Genomic DNA, 18,674 nt, shown 5'->3' on the forward strand with positions numbered 1-18,674 from the left:
GTCTTGGAGGGAGAACAGCAGTTTTCATATTGCAGCCAATACATTTCTTAGCCATAACTGCGCTTTTTATGTTCACAGCAAAATTTAGAGATCCGCAGAAGGTCGAGAATGTCTGACCGAGAACTTGAGGCATTAGAGAAAACAGAAAATGAAGTAAGTTCACCTGTAATCAAAGCAACAAGAGCAAAATGCTTGTAATAAGTGATGTAGCTGCCTCCTATTTCTCATCTACAAGGTCCCCTTCAGCAACTGCATTCAAAACGCATTATGTTCAATCTGTATGCTGACCATACCCAGCTGTTGTTGGGGGGAGGGGGGGTTATAACTAATTTCTCTTCTCGCCACCATCCATGAACAGAAGGCTGTTTTTGATTTATTTCCCCCTTTATGAGCAGTAGCGTATTTCCCTACCCCTCTGTTTTTGAGTGATCAAATTTTCTATTAACCCCACACAAATTCAAGATACGATAAATTCAGGGGGTTAGTTTATTTGCACGCATTCAAAACTGGAGAGAAGGGTCGCAACATTGCCTTCACACTCAGGACTGTAAACAGCAATAGACGAAAAATGATTTGTGCACAGACCATAGAAAACAATTATTGTTTCATAAGGGATCCAGAGTCCAGGATCAAAGTACTTTTTAATTCACTTTTCCAGCGGTGTTGACTTCATACTGAGGCACGCTTAGAGATGAATCAGTCTTGTAAGTGATGGCACAGAATTTCCAGCAGAAGCAGTGTCGATGGGGCCAAGTGTTCAATGTGGACAGAGTTCTTTTTCCGTGTGGCTGCCAGTCAGATGGTAAACGGCAGACTGAACTTTGCAGTTTACCAACGCAATATTACTGGTTCCACAAGCCAGAGGCCCATGCCACATGAATCCTACTTTTCCCCACACTCTTTGACAAAGGATGTGTATCCCTCTGGTGCCCCCAAGATTGTTAAATGTCTCCAATATCACCTCAGTACTTCTTGACCTCCATCTATGTCGTGCTTCCTTGATATCGAACCTATTACAATAATTGTACTTGAAAGTTAATCTGTGTGATCCTTTGGTCTATGATGAGAAAACATGCACCACACTGACACATTTGAAAAGATGCATCAAAATGAATCTGAGACCAAAAGGTAATGGTAAAGTACTATATTATGGAATGATCCAACCGTGTGAAATTAAGAATTGAAAGGAAGGTTACAGGGCCCATTGTCTTATCAGATGCACAAATTCTTGTTGGCCAGACTGGGTCATGAAATGTCGATGACCATTGTTTAGCTGTCTTTGAATTTGCTCTGTGCAGCCCACAAAGAGCTCATTAATGGCTCCCCAGAGATAACTATGTGCAAGTTTATGTGAAACTGCCAGATAGCTCCTTTTGTTTTGGTTCACAGACATTGATTTTGCCATTTTAAGGATCATTTAAAAAATTTTTAGAAATAGCTACAAGAATATCTTTATCAGTTCTGTGGACAGGTCTTATGGACTTGAAACGTTAACTCTGTTTCAGGGCAGCACGGTGGCGCAGTGGTTAGCATTGCTGCCTCATGGCACTGAGGTCCCAGGTTCGATCCCGGCTCTGGGTGTGGAGTTTGCACATTCTCCCCGTGTTTGCGTGGGTTTCGCCCCCACAACCCAAAGATGTGCAGGGTTGGCCATGTTAAATTGCCCCTTAATTGGAAAAAATGAATTGGGACTCTTAAATTTATTTTTTTTTTAAACTGTTTCTCTCTCCACAGATGTTGCCAGACTTGCTGAGTTTATCCAGCATTTTCTGTTTTTATATTAGGATGTTTGTTTTATAAAAAATAGTGAGAAATTCCATCTGATTAAATATGTGGAAGACCAAAGTCATTTGGTCTTTTGCCCCTGCACCATGCTTAATTCCCTGGCTACTGACCCTCCCTGGTGACTTTGTGAAGCTGTACCAAAGATTTTTGAACCCTCATCATGTTTGAACTGAGCTGACATTCAGCTACCAATACACATCCTTGCATTTCAGCCTCATTGCCTCAGCCACATTGTGCTGAAATCCTCATCCGTGCCCATTGCTGTCTCCAGACTTGCCTATTGCAATCATACTTTGGCTGACCTCCCACTTTCCATCATCTATAATCTTTGTCTCAAACTCTGATACATGTGCCCGAAGATGAGCCAAGTCACTCATCCATCATTCTGCTTGGTGACCACTGGCTAGCAACACATGGATTTAAAATTCTCAACCTTGTGAAGTCATTTCATGCCGTTGCCATAAGCTTTGGAATTCCTTCCCTGATTGCCTCTTTGTGGTGCTACTTAATGCTTGCCTCTGACCAACTGACTGGCCACTATCTGTGGCTGTTATTTGTTTGATCACATTATGCAAAGTGCTTTTAGGTATTTAATTATGTTAAATATGGTAGATAAATGCAAGTTTTCATTTTCAGTAACTGGATCAAAGTTGGGTGTTATTTGAAACATCTGAGCTGAAAAGAGTAGTATCAGTTTTTAGTGAAAATACTGCAAATACCTGCATGGGGTTTTAACAATATTGTTTTGCATTAAATTACATAACATTTGAAGTAGCATTAAATGACTTGTACCGTAAAATGTATTTAATGTGTTGTTTCCGCTCCCCCTCCAAAGATGAAGTATAGAGACAGGGCAGCAGAACGAAGAGAGAAGTATGGAATCCCAGAACCACCAGAGCCCAAGCGGAAGAGGTTTAATAATGCTGCCGTAATGTAAGTTTAATTATTATTCTCCGTACAGCTGTCCCAATTGCCCAAAAATAGGTAACTAATAGATCCTGATCACAGCTAGAGAAGAACTTGTGATCTCAATCTGAACTATGTTTACTTTGTTTACTCTTTTCGCCGTTATCCTCTGAGAACATTTTCTGACATTGGGATTTTAATTCTAAATTGCTGAATTCTTCCTACATTTGCATCCAGGCACCTAATATATTAAAATGTCAAAAAAAGTAGATCTATCTTTTGAATGTTCTTTGGTTGAGGGATGAAAACGTGCAGTACGGTAGATTTGAATGAAAAACCAAACTCCATCACCAATTAAAACTGAGAATCTTATAAAGTGAAAACTATGTTTATGTGCTTCTTTAGAAAGAAATGGGAGTTAACGTTTTGAGTCTGGATGACTCGACGTGAGCTCCCTTTTCTCACCACAGATGCTATCAGACCTGCTGAGATTGTCCATTACTTTCTGTTTTTGTTTCATGTTGCAGCATCTGCAGTAATTAGCCTGTATTTTTGTGCTTCTTATTCATAGAATTTACAGTGCAGAAGGAGGCCATTCGGCCCATCGAGTCTGCACCGGCTCTTGTAAAGAGCACCCTACCCAAGGTCAACACCTCCACCCTATCCCCGTAACCCAGTAACCCCACCCAACACTAAGGGCAATTTTGGACACTAAGGGCAATTTATCATGGCCAATCCACCTAACCTGCACATCTTTGTGACTGTGGGAGGAAACCGGAGCACCCGGAGGAAACCCATGCACACACGGGGAGGATGTGCAGACTCCGCACAGACAGTGACCCAGGCCGGAATCGAACCTGGGACCCTGGAGCTGTGAAGCGATTGTGCTATCCACAATGCTACCGTGCTGTATTCGGTTACTAAAACAAAATTCCAGTTGCTAAAACAAAATTTCAGTTATCTTGTAATTCTTATTAAGAAAAGGCCTTGTTTTTGTTCCGGTTGCTTATTTAAAACTTTTATTGCTAGAAAAAGAATTGGTATATGAGATGGTGTTTCCATTAAAATATGAATGGGCCAAAGGCTCAGCTTTAATGTGAGGACAATTCGGAGGGGAGCCAAATTCATGGTAGCAAATTTCTCCAGAACAAAATTATTAACTTGGTTCCTGCGATAGTAGGAGGAATCTGACCTAAACACCATTTCTTCCATTGGCAGTTTTGCTGTAGACATTTGCTTCTTGACAAAAAGCTAGCAGTAAATTAGGTTTCTCACTATGCCAGCTGTCTGTTGCCTTTGACTTGTGTTTTTGGCCTGCCTGGAGAGTTTAAAACTAGGAACATGGTCTCCATGTAAGAGATCAGCCACTAAGACTGAAGACAAATTTCTACATTTGAAGGATTGGCAATCATTGAATTCACTTGGGGGTTATGCATGCCTATTTAGTTACACTTGAGGCTGAAATTGATGACATTCTTGGATTTTAAAGTCCAACATGTTTGTTTCAAACACTAGCTTTCGGAGCACTGCTCCTTCCTCAGGTGAATGAAGAGGTATGTTCCAGAAACATGTATATAGACAAAGGCAAAGATGCCAGACAATGCTTAGAATGCGAGCATTTGCCGGTTGAGGCCGCACTCGTGTGCAGAACTTAGCTATAAGTTTCTGCTCTATAGCTAAATTCCGCGTACATTTTTTTTTTTTTTTATAAATTTAGAATATCCAATTCATTTTTTCCAATTAAGGGGCAATTTTACGTGGCCAATCCACCTAACATGCACATCTTTGGGTTGTGGGGGTGAAACCCACGCAGACACGGGGAGAATGTGCAAACTCCTCACAGACAGTGACCCAGGGCCGGGATTCGAACCCGGGTCCTCAGCGCCGTAGGCAGCAATGCTAACCACTGTGCCACCGTGCCGCCCATAAATTCCGCGTACATGAGTGCAGCCTCAACAGGGACCTGGGATTCATGTCGCATTATATTCATCCCCCACCACCTCGCCTGGGCTTGCGAAATCCTACCAACTGTCCTGGCTTGAGACAATTCACACCTCTTTAACCTGGGGTTACCCCTATCTCTGGATCTGTAAAGACTTAATTACCTGCAAATGCTCGCATTCTAAACATTGTCTGGCATCTTTGAATTTGTCTATATATATGTTTCTGGAACATACATCGTCATTCACTTGAGGAAGGAGCAGTGCTCCGAAAGCTAGTGTTTGAAACAAACATGTTGGGCTATAACCTGGTGTTGTAAGACTTCTTACTGTGCTCACCCCTGTCCAACGCCGGCATCTCCGCATCTTGGATTTTAAAAGGGCAGCACGGTGGCCAAGTGGTTAGCACAACCGCCTCATGGCGCTGAGGTCCCAGGTTCGATCCCGGCTCTGGGTCACTCTCTGTGTGGAGTTTGCACATTCTCCCCGTGTCTGCGTGGGTTTCGCCCCCACAACCCAAAAATGTGCAGAGTAGGTGGATTGGCCATGCTAAATTGCCCCTTAATTGGAAAAAATAATTAGGTAATCTAAATTTATTTTTAAAAATCTTGGATTTTAAAGAAATTGATTGATGTGGGGATTGGGTGAGAAAGTGATGGTCAGGTCAGGAATCAACCATTATTTTACTAAATGACAGCAGAATCTCGAGGGGCAAAACCCCTGTTCTCATTTTTTACTTTCTTATGGATCACGTAGGCATTAGTACGGTTAATTTCTTATGTGGATCAAGCTGCCTTTCCTGAAAAGGGGTTTAAAAAATTTGGAGTGGATATCCTATTATATGATGAGCATCATTTTCTCATTGGCAAATTGAACTTACTTTCTGGCAGTGCTGTCATTGAGTTCTCTGAATGCTTATGATGGTCAGAAATCAATACAAGATGTTTTTGTTACAACAGTGACTTTGAGCAGCCAACAAAAAATGGTATTAACAGTGACAACATTGGAAGCAGGATGCTACAAGCTATGGGTTGGAAAGAAGGCTCTGGGTTGGGTCGAAATCAGCAAGGCATTATAGCTCCTATACAGGTATGAGGTTCTGTTTTCAACTATTGTCATTTGTTGATGCAGTTCACATTGTGGAATTGGGTACTCTAAATTTATTTTTAAAATACAGAATAGGTGTAAAGTTTTTTTTTAGAACCACAGTTCCACTTGCAAAAGCCTTTCATTTTGGTTTTTACTTTTTGTATTGTATTAGGCCTTGAACTTGGAATATTATCTGTACCCACTAATCTTTGACCATAATGTGAATACTAGTATCTTTATGGCTTCTCGAGCATCTTGATGAACAGACACTTCAAAATATGCTGCTTAATGGAATGGGTATACTTGAGATCGTTATTTGGGGGGTGGAGTGGTAGGGTGTTCTGTGATTGCCAATTAGAGCAGTATTTGAAGAGACCAATAGTCTGCATGCCCATCAGCCTGGGTAACCCAATACGTTTTGAACATGCCTCGCAAAGAAACTCCCAAGATTGGGGCTGCAGGTGGGAGGGAAATGGGGAAAGAACTAAGATTTTTTTTAAAAACTTAAATGTTAATCCACGAGTGCAGGTGAATGCATTTGTTCAGTCAATTTCTAAATGTACTCTGGAAATGTTATTCCGGACTTCCTACGTTGTGAAATAATTGATTAGAAGTAATTGTGCAATTTCACAAAAGGGGGTTACTTTTCACACAGCATTCTGAATTTTATCTAACAGCAGGTAGTGTTATTCCTTTTCATTTAATTCATGTATTACTGAATGTAATTGGGGAACTGATGGACCATTACCAATTCAATTTGGTTCACAAAAGAGGATTCTATTAGTAGTTTTGATGGATGTATGCACCATGGAAACAAATTTAAATGGGCCTAAAATTGCAAGCTGTGGCCTGATATAAACTCAAAGCAGTCTTAACCAGTGCGAGCTGGTAACTTTTGTGCAACGCTCATCCGTTCTAATTGGGGAGTTGTGAGAGGCAGTTGTTCTTCCTATCACAATGAGCTGTTTCTAGGCGAATGAACTCCGGAGCTGCACTGTTTATTAATTCCATAGCAATCTGGGTGCATGGAGCTAGTATCTTTGTTTTGTGTGGTGGGGATACCGAATGTTTAAGCATGATTTCCACACAGTTTAATGTGGTAACAATTTATTTTTAATTTCAGGCTCAAACAAGGATGAAGGGTGCTGGTTTGGGAGCACGAGGAAGTTCATATGGTGTTACTACTTCAGATTCTTACAAAGATGCTGTTAAAAAAGCTATGTTTACAAGATTTAATGAATTGGAGTAATTTGACCGTGATTGTAAATATGTAAATATTTTTCCTAATTTTTTGCTACTGAGTATGTACTTGAGTAAGCAGTGCAATTTGTCTGTAGGAAATGTAATTTTCTTGCTTTGATTAAATCTTATTTATGTTAAATGTACAATGTACATTTTTGTATTGTCCATCAAGTGTATAATAATGTATCTACTGTTTTCTTTTGCAAAATAAATTTTGAAAAGAATCCAAGCATTTTTCTTTGCAGTCAGCTTGCTCTTTACAAAGATATAATTTGTAGCACTTGAGATCATCCACAAAGAATCAATATAGATGTGATGGAACTGCTGAGACAGGAGCAGTTTAATTGTGTAAACTGTATTTTAATAATTAAGTTAATATAAAATGTATGGTATTTTGTATAATTTGAGACATGTCAGTCTGTATAGACAGTCTAGCGATACACTTATGGGCCAGGGTTTAGAGAACACCAAAGTATATCATGGAGGTCACCTGACCCACAACTTTTAGTAGATTTTGGTTATGGAGAGCACAAGGGCCCACTTTACAGGTGATGCAACAGAGATCTAAAGTTTTTTTTAAAAACAATGTTTATTCTATTTATAAATGGAAACCAATTTTATCCCTAATTTAAAAAATATTTTGCATCCCAGCTATTAACACGAGCGGTCTGTAAATTTCTGAATCATACTCTGAGCTTTCATGCCCTATGAGCTTTTATGCTTTAGTTTTTGGCAAGGAATGGCTTGTATACCTGGAGACCAATTATGGTATTCTACGTATTTCTTCCAGCTTGTTTTTGCAATGGTATTGTGGGTGGCAATTAATCTACCAGGTTAGGGAGGGATTGGAAAATAAGGATGAGAATTTTAAAATTTAAGACATTGCTCGACATGAAACTGAAGTAGGTTTGTAAGCACAGAATGATGGGTGAACAGGACATGGAACCACAGGGAGCAGAGTTTGGGATGATCTAAATAGAGGGTAGAAGTTTGTCAACCAGCCAGTGGTGTATTGCATGAACACAGATTTCTGAGCTCAAGACTGGCAGAAATTGGGTGATGTTAGGGAGGTGGAAATAAGTGGTCTTCAAATATGTGATCAATATGAGGTCAAACAGACTTGGTCTGTTGCCAAGTGGAGGGATGGAATCAGTAGATAGGGAATGGAGTTTGAAGCAGGAGTGCAGCCAAGGGAACTTGGATAAGCAGTCCTTTAGCAACAGAGGAGGGATTGAGACTGCTGAGGTTAGTGTTGGGTTTTGTCAGCCTGTACATGTATATATCTGTCAATCAATCATGGGCTCTGATTGCATCCATCCATCAATCAATCATGGACTTTGATTAAGTCATGCAGACTCAAAATGTTAACTAGAGATGTTTCCAGACCTATTGAGGATTTTAAAAAATATAAATAAGTACCCAATTCTTTTCTTTTAAGGGGCAATTTTGGAGTGAGACCCACTCAGACATGGGGAGACTGCAAACTCCACAGGGCCAGTGACCCAGGGTCGGGATCAAACCTGGGTCCTTGGCGTTGTGATGTGCCACCATGCTGCCCCTCGTGCTGAGGATTTCCAGTATTTTCTGTTTTTTCAGATTTCCAATAGCTTTAGTATTTGACTTTAATATTAATCAGGGGGCGTGGCACTTCTGGAGAGCAGTCTAAAGCAAATAAACAAACCGCAGATAAGTCTTTGTTTTGAATCTGGTGCTGTTGTGAGGAGAATGAGAGAGAGGAAGTGGCTTTCTATAGTGTGAAGCTGTGGGTGCCAGCCTGCTTCTGAGGGCTGGCTGCTGTCTCGCTTCGGTGGCCATTAGCCAGTCGGCAATAAAATGGAGTCGCTTGTTTCGCCAAACACTTATAGGGCAAGACTGGCTCCGCACAAATCGCAATGTTCTGTCGCCGCTGAAGGAAAAGTTTAGGAAGGGCTGTTGGTCCTCCAGAGTAAAAGAAGTGGCCATTTTTTGCGCAACTGCGGCTTCAGTAACCTTTCTCTCCCTGGGGACACAGGCAGGTTGTCCAGCCAGCACCGCTCTCCCCGGGCGGAGCTAGACAAATTTCCGTGAGGTACGGGATTCAAAGGTAGTCAGGGCGAGATGGGAATCACAAACAGATCAGTCTCGATCTCATTGAATGGCGGAACAGGCTCAATGGGCTGAAGAAAGACCACTCGGCCCATTGCACCCCTGCCAGCTGCAAAAGAGCCATTCCGTCTAATCCCACTTCATAGCTCTGCGGATTCAGGTCCAGTGCCTACCCAATAGGAAAAAAAAAGTTTGGTTCAGTATTCTTATTTCCCAATTTTTTCTGGTGTTCCATTTTAAGATTATACAGTTTCTTATTTCCCCATTTAAAAAAAAAAAAAATTTTATTGAGGTTTTTTTGACATTGTAACAGCAGCAATATAAACAATGTACACGAAAATATAAACATAGTGCAAATACCATTGCCAACTCTGGACTCAATGCCACCCCCACCCCCAAGTGTTTTTTGTGAAGCACTGAAGGTTCCTGACACGATTTCCTGCTGCGGATTCCAGAGTCCTGCCACCTGCTGGGTTTAAAAAGTTACTCCACAACCTCATAGAATTTACAGTGCAGAAGGAGGCCATGCAACTCATCAAGTCTGCACCAGCTCTTGGAAAGAGCACCCCACCCAAGCCCACACCCCCACCCCTGTAACCCAGCAACCCCAGCTAACCTAAGGGCAATTTTCCATGGTCAATCCACCTAACCCGCACATCTGGACTGTGGGAGGAAACCGGAGCATCCGGAGGAAACCCACACAGACGCAAGGAGAACGTGCAGACTCTGCACAGTCAGGAATCGAACCTGGGACCTTGGAGCTGTGAAACCACTGTGCTACCTCTAATCCTTCCACCAATTATTTTTCAATCTCTGACCTCTGTTGAATCCTTTTTCTAGCTAGGCCACTCATTGTGCTGCCTGTGTGTAGCACTGTGCACTTGTCAGCATTAACCTTTATCTGCCCAGATGTATTTTGTCAATCTCATTATGTATTTTGTGAGTTGTCTAAACTGCAATCCCTGGTTTGATAAGATCTCCAAATGTAATAATTTTCATTTAACTTTTGAATTCTACGTCGCTTATGTAGGGAATTAGTAGCGGTCACTGCACCAATCCTGAGGTATCCCACTCCATTCTTTATCCACTCTGCTGCAACTCTTCTAACACCAAGGGTAGGATTCTCCAACCCCTCACCGGGTCAGGGATCACACCGCGCTGTTTGGGGGCCGTTGGCGGCGGCTCCCCCGGCAATTCTCCGGGCCCTAATGGGCCGAGCGGCCGTCGTTTCCTGGCCAGTCCCGCCGGCGTGAAATGGACATGGTCCATCACGGCGGGATCTGGCTTGCAGGCTGGCTAGGTGAGGCCTCGTGGGGGGCGCAGGGGGATCCGGCCAGGAGGGGACCCCCTGGTGGCCTGGCCTGCAATCGGGGCCCACCGATCTGTGGGCGGGCCTGTGCCGTGGGGGCACTCTTTCCTTCCGCGCCGGCCTCTGTTGGGCTCCGCCATGGCCAGCGCGGAGAAGAACTCCCCAGCGCATGCGCAGGAATACGCCGGCGGTTCTGCACATGTGCCGGCCCTTCAGCACCGGTTGGCGTGGTGCCAATCCCCCCGGCACCGGCCTAGCCTCCTGAAGTGCGGAGGATTCCACACCTTCCAATCGGCCTGACGCTGGAGTGGTTCACGCCACTCTTGGCGTCGGGCCATCCAGCCAGTTGCGGGAGAATCCTGCCCCAACTCTCTTTGTTTTCTTCCATTTCTTATCTATTCCAAGAGTTTACCCTAAATCTCTAACTTTCAATAATCTTTCATGCGGAACTTCATCAAAAGCCTTCTGGAAACTGAGGCACATTGTGTCTTTCTCAGTCCACTTATGTTGTCATTTCCTCAGAGGTTGATCTGGCTGCTGTTATTGTACAGAAAACAGTCACGCTTATTTCCAATTCCAATTACTTCCAGACATTCCAAAAAAATCCTCCCTCAATCTCATTCTCAGATAAATACAATATATAGCCCTGAGTATTTATTTGTTTTGAGCACATTTGGTCTTCCTAACATCTCCATCTCCAAAGTGAAGCCACTGGTTAGGCTTGGAGTATGTTTTTCAGCCATTTAACACATTAACCAACATTCCTGTGTAAACATACTCATTGCCTTTAAAAATACAGCATTTAAAAAAAACCCAATAAAAATACTACTCTGCAAGGGCAGCACGGTGGTGCAGTGGTTAGTGCTGCTGTCTCACGAGGTCCCAGGTTCGATCCCGGCTCTGGGTCACTGTCCGTGTGTAGTTTGCACATTCTCCCCGTGTTTGCGTGGGTTTCGCCCCCACAACCCAAAGATGTGCAGGGTTGGCCCCTTAAGCACCGGTTGGCGTGGTGCCAATCCCCCCGGCACCGGCCTAGCCTCCTGAAGTGCGGAGGATTCCACACCTTCCAATCGGCCTGACGCTGGAGTGGTTCACGCCACTCTTGGCGTCGGGCCATCCAGCCAGTTGCGGGAGAATCCTGCCCCAACTCTCTTTGTTTTCTTCCATTTCTTATCTATTCCAAGAGTTTACCCTAAATCTCTAACTTTCAATAATCTTTCATGCGGAACTTCATCAAAAGCCTTCTGGAAACTGAGGCACATTGTGTCTTTCTCAGTCCACTTATGTTGTCATTTCCTCAAAGAGGTTGATCTGGCTGCTGTTATTGTACAGAAAACAGTCACGCTTATTTCCAATTCCAATTACTTCCAGACATTCCAAAAAAATCCTCCCTCAATCTCATTCTCAGATAAATACAATATATAGCCCTGAGTATTTATTTGTTTTGAGCACATTTGGTCTTCCTAACATCTCCATCTCCAAAGTGAAGCCACTGGTTAGGCTTGGAGTATGTTTTTCAGCCATTTAACACATTAACCAACATTCCTGTGTAAACATACTCATTGCCTTTAAAAATACAGCATTAAAAAAAACCCAATAAAAATACTACTCTGCAAGGGCAGCACGGTGGTGCAGTGGTTAGTGCTGCTGTCTCACGAGGTCCCAGGTTCGATCCCGGCTCTGGGTCACTGTCCGTGTGTAGTTTGCACATTCTCCCCGTGTTTGCGTGGGTTTCGCCCCCACAACCCAAAGATGTGCAGGGTTGGCCCCTTAATTGGAAAAATTAATTGGGCTCTCTATATTTTAAAAAGTACTACTCTGTAGAAGTCACATTGGACTTGATATGTTAACCGTTACTCCCTCCACAGATGTTGCCAAACCTGCTGAGTAGTTCCAGTATTTTCAGTTCTTATTTCAGGTTTCCAGCATCCGCAGTATTTAACTTTTGCTAAAATACATTTCTTCAAATCCTTTCAGGGGAAAAATTATTTTTAATAAATGATCCTTAATACTCCATTAAAATATCACAATGGTTACTGTGCAGAGGAAGTCCATTCGGCCCATTGTATCTGCACCAGCTCTCCAAATAGAGCAAGGGAAATTAATACAGCTGATGAAGATAAATGGAAAAAGTGCACAAGTGCATTCCTAAAATTTCAATGAGGAATTTTTGATCCTAGTTTGGTAACGATTGACACAAGTTTATCCAGATATTTTCACCAAAATTCCCACCATCTCCTCCTTCAATGTCTTTGGTTCAATATATCTATATTTTGCTCATATGTGGGGCAACCGGGGATGTCTTTCAGCACTAAAGGTAAAATAGACCGTCAAAAGCAAAATAGAGCAGATCTTGGAAATTTGACAGAAAATGCTGGCAAACACTCAGGGGGACAGTCAGTCAGTATGGAAATAAGCAGAATTAGCAGATTTCAAGGTGATAACCCTAACCCCTTTGTCAGAACTACGTAATTGCAGTTAGAAGCAACCTCGATATATCCCAGAGTGAAGCTCTATATCCCAGAGCGACCAACACTTGTGGAACAATTTAAGGGGCATTTTAGTGTGGGGAACTGTAGGACTGGGGTGGCTGTCTAGGCCAATGTTTTTCAAACATCTACAGAACAGATGCAGAATGTAAGTTTTCCTCAGATGGGTAGTTTACAGTCTGGGGATATAGTCTGTAGATTACAATGTGACGATTTTAGACATGGATGAGGAGGAATTACTTAACTCAAAGTATTGTGAATCTCTAAAATCTCAAAGAGAGTTTTGCAGGCTCAGCCATTGAGCATATTCAAGACAGATATTGATCCAGCAGGGGGCAGCAGAGCAGAGCTTCTGATTGGCTGTTCCGGGGAGATTTGCATACGTGCAGTGCGGTCAGCGTAAGTTGAAGGTGCACCTGCATCAGTGACCCGAGGAGTTCGACGGAAGTCAAGCATCCAGCAGGGGGCAGCAGAGCAGAGCTTCTGATTGGCTGTTCCGGGGAGATTTGCATACGTGCAGTGCGGTCAGCGTAAGTTGAAGGTGGTTTGTGAAGGGGCTGTTCTCGAGTGACAGCTTTACCCGAAACACTACTTATGTAGTGTCTCCCACCTCCTCTAACCAAAAAAAAAAAAAGTTCTGTCCGTTGGATTGCTAAACTAACAAGTTTTTTATTTTTATTTTTCAGTAGTTGGGAAGTTAGTTCAGTGGGAATGGAGGCTACGGCAGTTGAATGTTCCTCCTGCAGAATGTGGGAGGAAAGGGTCACCTCTAGTGTCCCTTCTGACTACATCTGCGGGAAGTGCACCCAACTCCAGCTCCTCGAGAGCCACGTTAGGGAGCTGGAGCTGGATGAACTTCGGATCATTCGGGAGGCGGAGGAGGTTATTGAGAGGAGTTATAGGGAGGTAGTCACACCTCAGGTAAAAGAAGAAGGTAGATGGGTTACCGTCAGGGGAGGGAGAGGGAACCGGCAGGCAGTGCAGGGATCCCCTGTGGTCGTTCCCCTCTATAACAAGTATACCGTTTTGGATACTGTTGCAGGGGACGACTTACCAGGGGTAAGCAATAGGGCACAGGTCTCTGGCACAGAGTCTGTCCCTGTTGCTCAGAAGGGAAGGGAGAAGAGGAACAGAGCACTTGTCATTGGGGACTCCATAGTTAGAGGAACAGACAGGAGGTTCTGTGGGAACGAAAGAGACTCACGGTTGGTGTGTTGCCTCCCAGGTGCCAGGGTTCGTGATGTCTCTGATCGTGTTTTTGGGATCCTTAAGGGGGAGGGGGAGCAGCCCCAAGTCGTGGTCCACATAGGTACCAACGACATAGGTGGGAAGAGAGATGGGGATTTGAGACAGAAATTCAGGGAGCTAGGGTGGAAGCTGAGAGCTAGAACAAACAGAGTTGTTATCTCTGGGTTGTTACCCGTGCCACGTGCTAGTGAAGTGAGAAATAAGGAGAGAGAGGAGTTGAACACGTGGCTACAGGGATGGTGCAGGAGGGAGGGTTTTGGGTTCCTGGATAATTGGGGCTCATTCTGGGGTAGGTGGAACCTCTACAAACAGGATGGTCTTCACCTGAACCAGAGGGGTACCAATATCCTGGGGGGGAGATTTGCTAGTGCTCTTCGGGGGGGTATAAACTAATTCAGCAGGGGGATGGGAACCTAAATTGTAGTCCCAGTGTACAGGATGTTGAGAGTAGTGAGGTCAGGGATAGGGTTAAAAGTTCGAAAGAGGGCACCGGCAAGCAGGACGCTGGTTTGAAGTGTGTCTACTTCAACGCCAGGAGCATCCGGAATAAGGTGGGTGAGCTTGCAGCATAGGTTGGTACCTGGGATCTCGATGTTGTGGCTAATTCGGAGACATGGGTAGAGCAGGGACAGGAATGGTTGTTGCAGGTTCCAGGATTTAGATGTTTCTGTAAGAACAGAGAAGATGGTAAAAGAGGGGGCGGTGTGGCATTGTTAATCAAGGAAAGTATTACGGCGGTAGAAAGGACGCTTGAGGACTTGTCTACTGAGGTAGTATGGGCCGAGGTTAGGAACAGTAGAGGACAGGTCACCCTGTTGGGAGTTGTCTATAGACCTCCGAATAGTTCCAGAGATGTAGAGGAAAGGATTGCAAAGATGATTCTCGACAGGAGCGAGAGTAACAGGGTAGTTGTTATGGGGGACTTTAACTTTCCAAATATTGACTGGAAATACTATAGTTCAAGTACTATAGATGGGTCAGTTTTTGTGCAGTGTGTGCAGGAGGGTTTTCTGACACAGTATGTAGACAGGCCAACAAGGGGTGAGGCCACATTGGATTTGGTACTGGGTAATGAACCCGGCCAGGTGTTAGATTTAGATGTAGGTGAGCACTTTGGTGATAGTGATCACAACTCGGTTATGTTTACTTTAGCAATGGGCAGGGATAGGTATATACCGCAAGGCAAGAATTATAGCTGGGGGAAAGGCAATTATGATGCTATTCGGCAAGATTTAGGATGTATAGGATGGGGAAGGAAACTGTGGGGGATGGGTACAATCGAAATGTGGAGCTTTTTCAAGGAACAGCTACTGCGTGTCCTTGATAAGTATGTACCTGTCAGGCAGGGAGGAAGTTGTCGAGCAAGGGAACCGTGGTTTACTAAGGAAGTTGAAGCACTTGTCAAGAGGAAGAAGAAGGCTTATGTTAGGATGAGACATGAAGGCTCAGTTAGGGCACTTGAGAGTTACAAGTTAGCCAGGAAGGACCTAAAGGGAGAGTTAAGAAGAGCGAGGAGAGGACACGAAAAGTCATTGGCGGATAGGATCAAGGAAAACCCTAAGGCTTTCTATAGGTATATCAGGAACAAAAGAATGACTAGAGTAAGATTAGGGCCAATCAAGGATAGTAGTGGAAAGTTGTGTGTGGAATCAGAGGAGATAGGGGAAGCGTTAAATGGATATTTTTCGTCAGTGTTTACCCTGGAGAAAGACAATGTTGTCGAGGAGAACACTCAGGTTCAGTCGACCAGGCTAGATGGAATTGAGGTTCAAAAGGAGGAGGTGTTAGCAATTTTGGAAAATGTCAAAATAGATAAGTCCCCTGGGCCAGATGGGATTTATCCTAGGATTCTCTGGGAAGCCAGGGAGGAGATTGCAGAGCCTTTGTCCTTGATCTTTATGTCGTCTTTGTCGACAGGAATAGTGCCGGAAGACTGGAGGATAGCAAATGTTGTCCCCTTGTTCAAGAAGGGGAGTAGAGACAACCCTGGTAATTATAGACCTGTGAGCCTTACTTCGGTTGTGGGTAAAATGTTGGAAAAGGTTATAAGAGATAGGATTTATAATCATCTTGAAAAGAACAAGTTGATTAGCAATAGTCAACACGGTTTTGTGAAGGGTAGGTCATGCCTCACAAACCTTATTGAGTTTTTTGAGAAGGTGACCAAACAGGTGGATCAGGGTAAAGCTGTTGATGTGGTGTATATGGATTTCAGTAAGGCGTTTGATAAGGTTCCCCACGGTAGGCTATTGCAGAAAATAAGGAAGTATGGAATTGAAGGTGATTTAGCGGTTTGGATCAGTAATTGGCTAGCTGAAAGAAGACAGAGGGTGGTGGTTGATGTCAAATGTTCATCCTAGAGTTCAGTTACTAGTGGTGTACCGCAAGGATCTGTTTTGGGGCCACTGCTGTTTGTCATTTTATAAATGACCTGGAAGAGGGTGTAGAAGGATGGGTTAGTAAATTTGCAGATGACACGAAGGTCGGTGGAGTTGTGGATAGTGCTGAAGGATGTTATAGGATACAGAGGGACATAGATAAGCTGCAGAGCTGGGCTGAGAGGTGGCAGATGGAGTTTAATGCGGAAAAGTGAGGTGGTTCACTTTGGAAGGAGTAACAGGAATGCAGAGTACTGGGCTAATGGCAAGATTCTTGGTAGTGTAGATGAAACGAGAGATCTCGGCATCCAGGTACATAAATCCCTGAAAGTTGCCACCCAGGTTAATAGGGCTGTTAAGAAGGCATATGGTGTGCTAGCCTTTATAAGCGGGGGGATTGAGTTTCGGAACCACAAGGTCATGCTGCAGCTGTACATAACTCTGGTGCGGCCGCACCTGGAGTACTGCATGTAGTTCTGGTCACCACATTATACGAAGGATGTGGAAGCTTTGGAAAGGGTTCAGAGGAGATTTACTAGGATGTTGCCTGGTATGGAGGGAAGGTCTTACGAGGAAAGGCTCAGGGACTTGAGGTTGTTTTCGTTAGAGAGGAGAAGGCTGAGAGGTGACTTAATAGAGACATATAAGATAGTCAGAGGGTTAGATAGTGTGGACAGTGAGAGTCTTTTTCCTCGGATGGAGATGACCAACACGAGGGAACATAGCTTTAAATTGAGGGGTGATAGATATAGGACAGATATCAGATGCAGTTTCTTTACTCAGAGAGTAGTAGGGGTGTGGAACGCCCTGCCTGCAACAGTAGTAGACTCGCCAACTTTAAGGGCATTTAAGTGGTCACTGGATAGACATATGGATGAAAATGGAATAGTGTAGGTCAGATAGGCTTCAGATGGTTTCACAGGTCGGCGCAACATCGAGGGCCAAAGGGCCCGTACTGCGCTGTAGTGTTCTATGTTCTATGTTCTACAGATGGAGGAAGACTGAAATGAATTTCAGAAAAAAATCTCCTGGGTCAGCACTCTGACGTCAGGAGGAGGCAGCGTGTCTCTCTGGGCTCCAGGCATGCGCACTGGTGAGTGGGCACGCACGTCAGTTTTAAAGCCACTTGCAACCGGCAATTTTAAAGCCGCTCGCAGCCGGCCTTTTTAAGAGCCGGCTGCTGCGGCTGTTGCGCCTGAATTCCCGCGATCGGGAACACCGCAATGGATGGCTCGGTGACCCTCCCGACACCCGCCCACGACCCACCTGCGGGTCACGTCTCCCACTTTTAAAATGCCTGGTCTAGGCTGTGGGGGTGGGGGTGTGGGTGGGGGGGGGGGGGGGTGCTGGTCGGGGTCTCCAAAGCTGAGATTCAAAAATACAATGTACCACTATAGTCTTCAAGTCACTACTCCAATTCACTCATTACCCTGACTTGGAAATATGTCGCTGCTCTTTCACTGTCACTGGGTCAAAATCCTGGAACTCCCTAACAGCACTGTGGGTGTACCTACACCCCAGGGACAGAAAGTTTTGACAAATGTCTTTTTTCAGCAATACTTCGGTTCTGTGCTGCCAAACGACAGTTTGTAACTGGATTGTGATATTGTGAAATTGAAGACTGCAGGAAGGGGAGTTTCTACCCTGGATATAGGAGAGGCATTATCTGTTTAAGACAGCCCATTGTAGTGGGATAGTTTATCGTGTTCATTATTTATCCATTCAAGGCGGTTATACTTTCTGCAAATGACGGAATATCTTTTTTTTTTAAATTTAGAGTACCCAATTATTTTTTCCAATTAAGGGACAATTTAGCGTGGCCAATCCGCCTATCCTGCACATCTTTTGGATTGTGGGGGTGAAACCCACGCAGACACGGGGAGAATGTGCAAACTCCACACGGACAGTGACCCAGGGCCGGGATTCGAACCCAGGTCCTCAGCGCCGTAGGCAGCAATGCTAACCACTGTGCCACTGTGCTGCCCTAATGACGGAATATCTAACAGTGGTTTTCAATTAAAATGATTTGTTCACTTCCCGAAATCAGTTCAAACCTCTTTATGATGCCGCTTTTGTTATTATTATGTCATCCCCTGTCGAAATGTATTTTAGTAGGCTTTAATCTAGCAACAAAATTGTATGTATAACCTAATACAGGGTCCCAAGATGTTTCACAGGAGCATTATAAAATAAGTCACACAGG

The 18,674-nt window shown here is 44.0% G+C and overlaps 1 protein-coding gene across 4 annotated transcripts in view; it reads left to right on the plus strand.

Moving 5' to 3' along the window:
- LOC119973853 (RNA-binding protein 5-like) overlaps nt 1-7,193 on the plus strand; it is a 60,555-nt gene extending 53,362 nt beyond the window's left edge. For all 4 annotated transcript variants that reach the window (XM_038812338.1, XM_038812339.1, XM_038812340.1 and 1 more), the window contains 4 exons: nt 79-153; nt 2,621-2,718; nt 5,591-5,720; nt 6,844-7,193. In XM_038812338.1, coding sequence (XP_038668266.1) covers nt 79-153; nt 2,621-2,718; nt 5,591-5,720; nt 6,844-6,969 — 429 coding nt within the window. In that variant the 3' untranslated portion in view covers nt 6,970-7,193. The remainder of the gene's footprint in view (nt 1-78; nt 154-2,620; nt 2,719-5,590; nt 5,721-6,843) is intronic.
- The last annotated feature ends 11,481 nt before the right edge of the window (nt 7,194-18,674 follow it).

This window comes from Scyliorhinus canicula, chromosome 11 (assembly GCF_902713615.1).
Source record: "Scyliorhinus canicula chromosome 11, sScyCan1.1, whole genome shotgun sequence".
Lineage (NCBI taxonomy): Eukaryota > Metazoa > Chordata > Chondrichthyes > Carcharhiniformes > Scyliorhinidae > Scyliorhinus > Scyliorhinus canicula.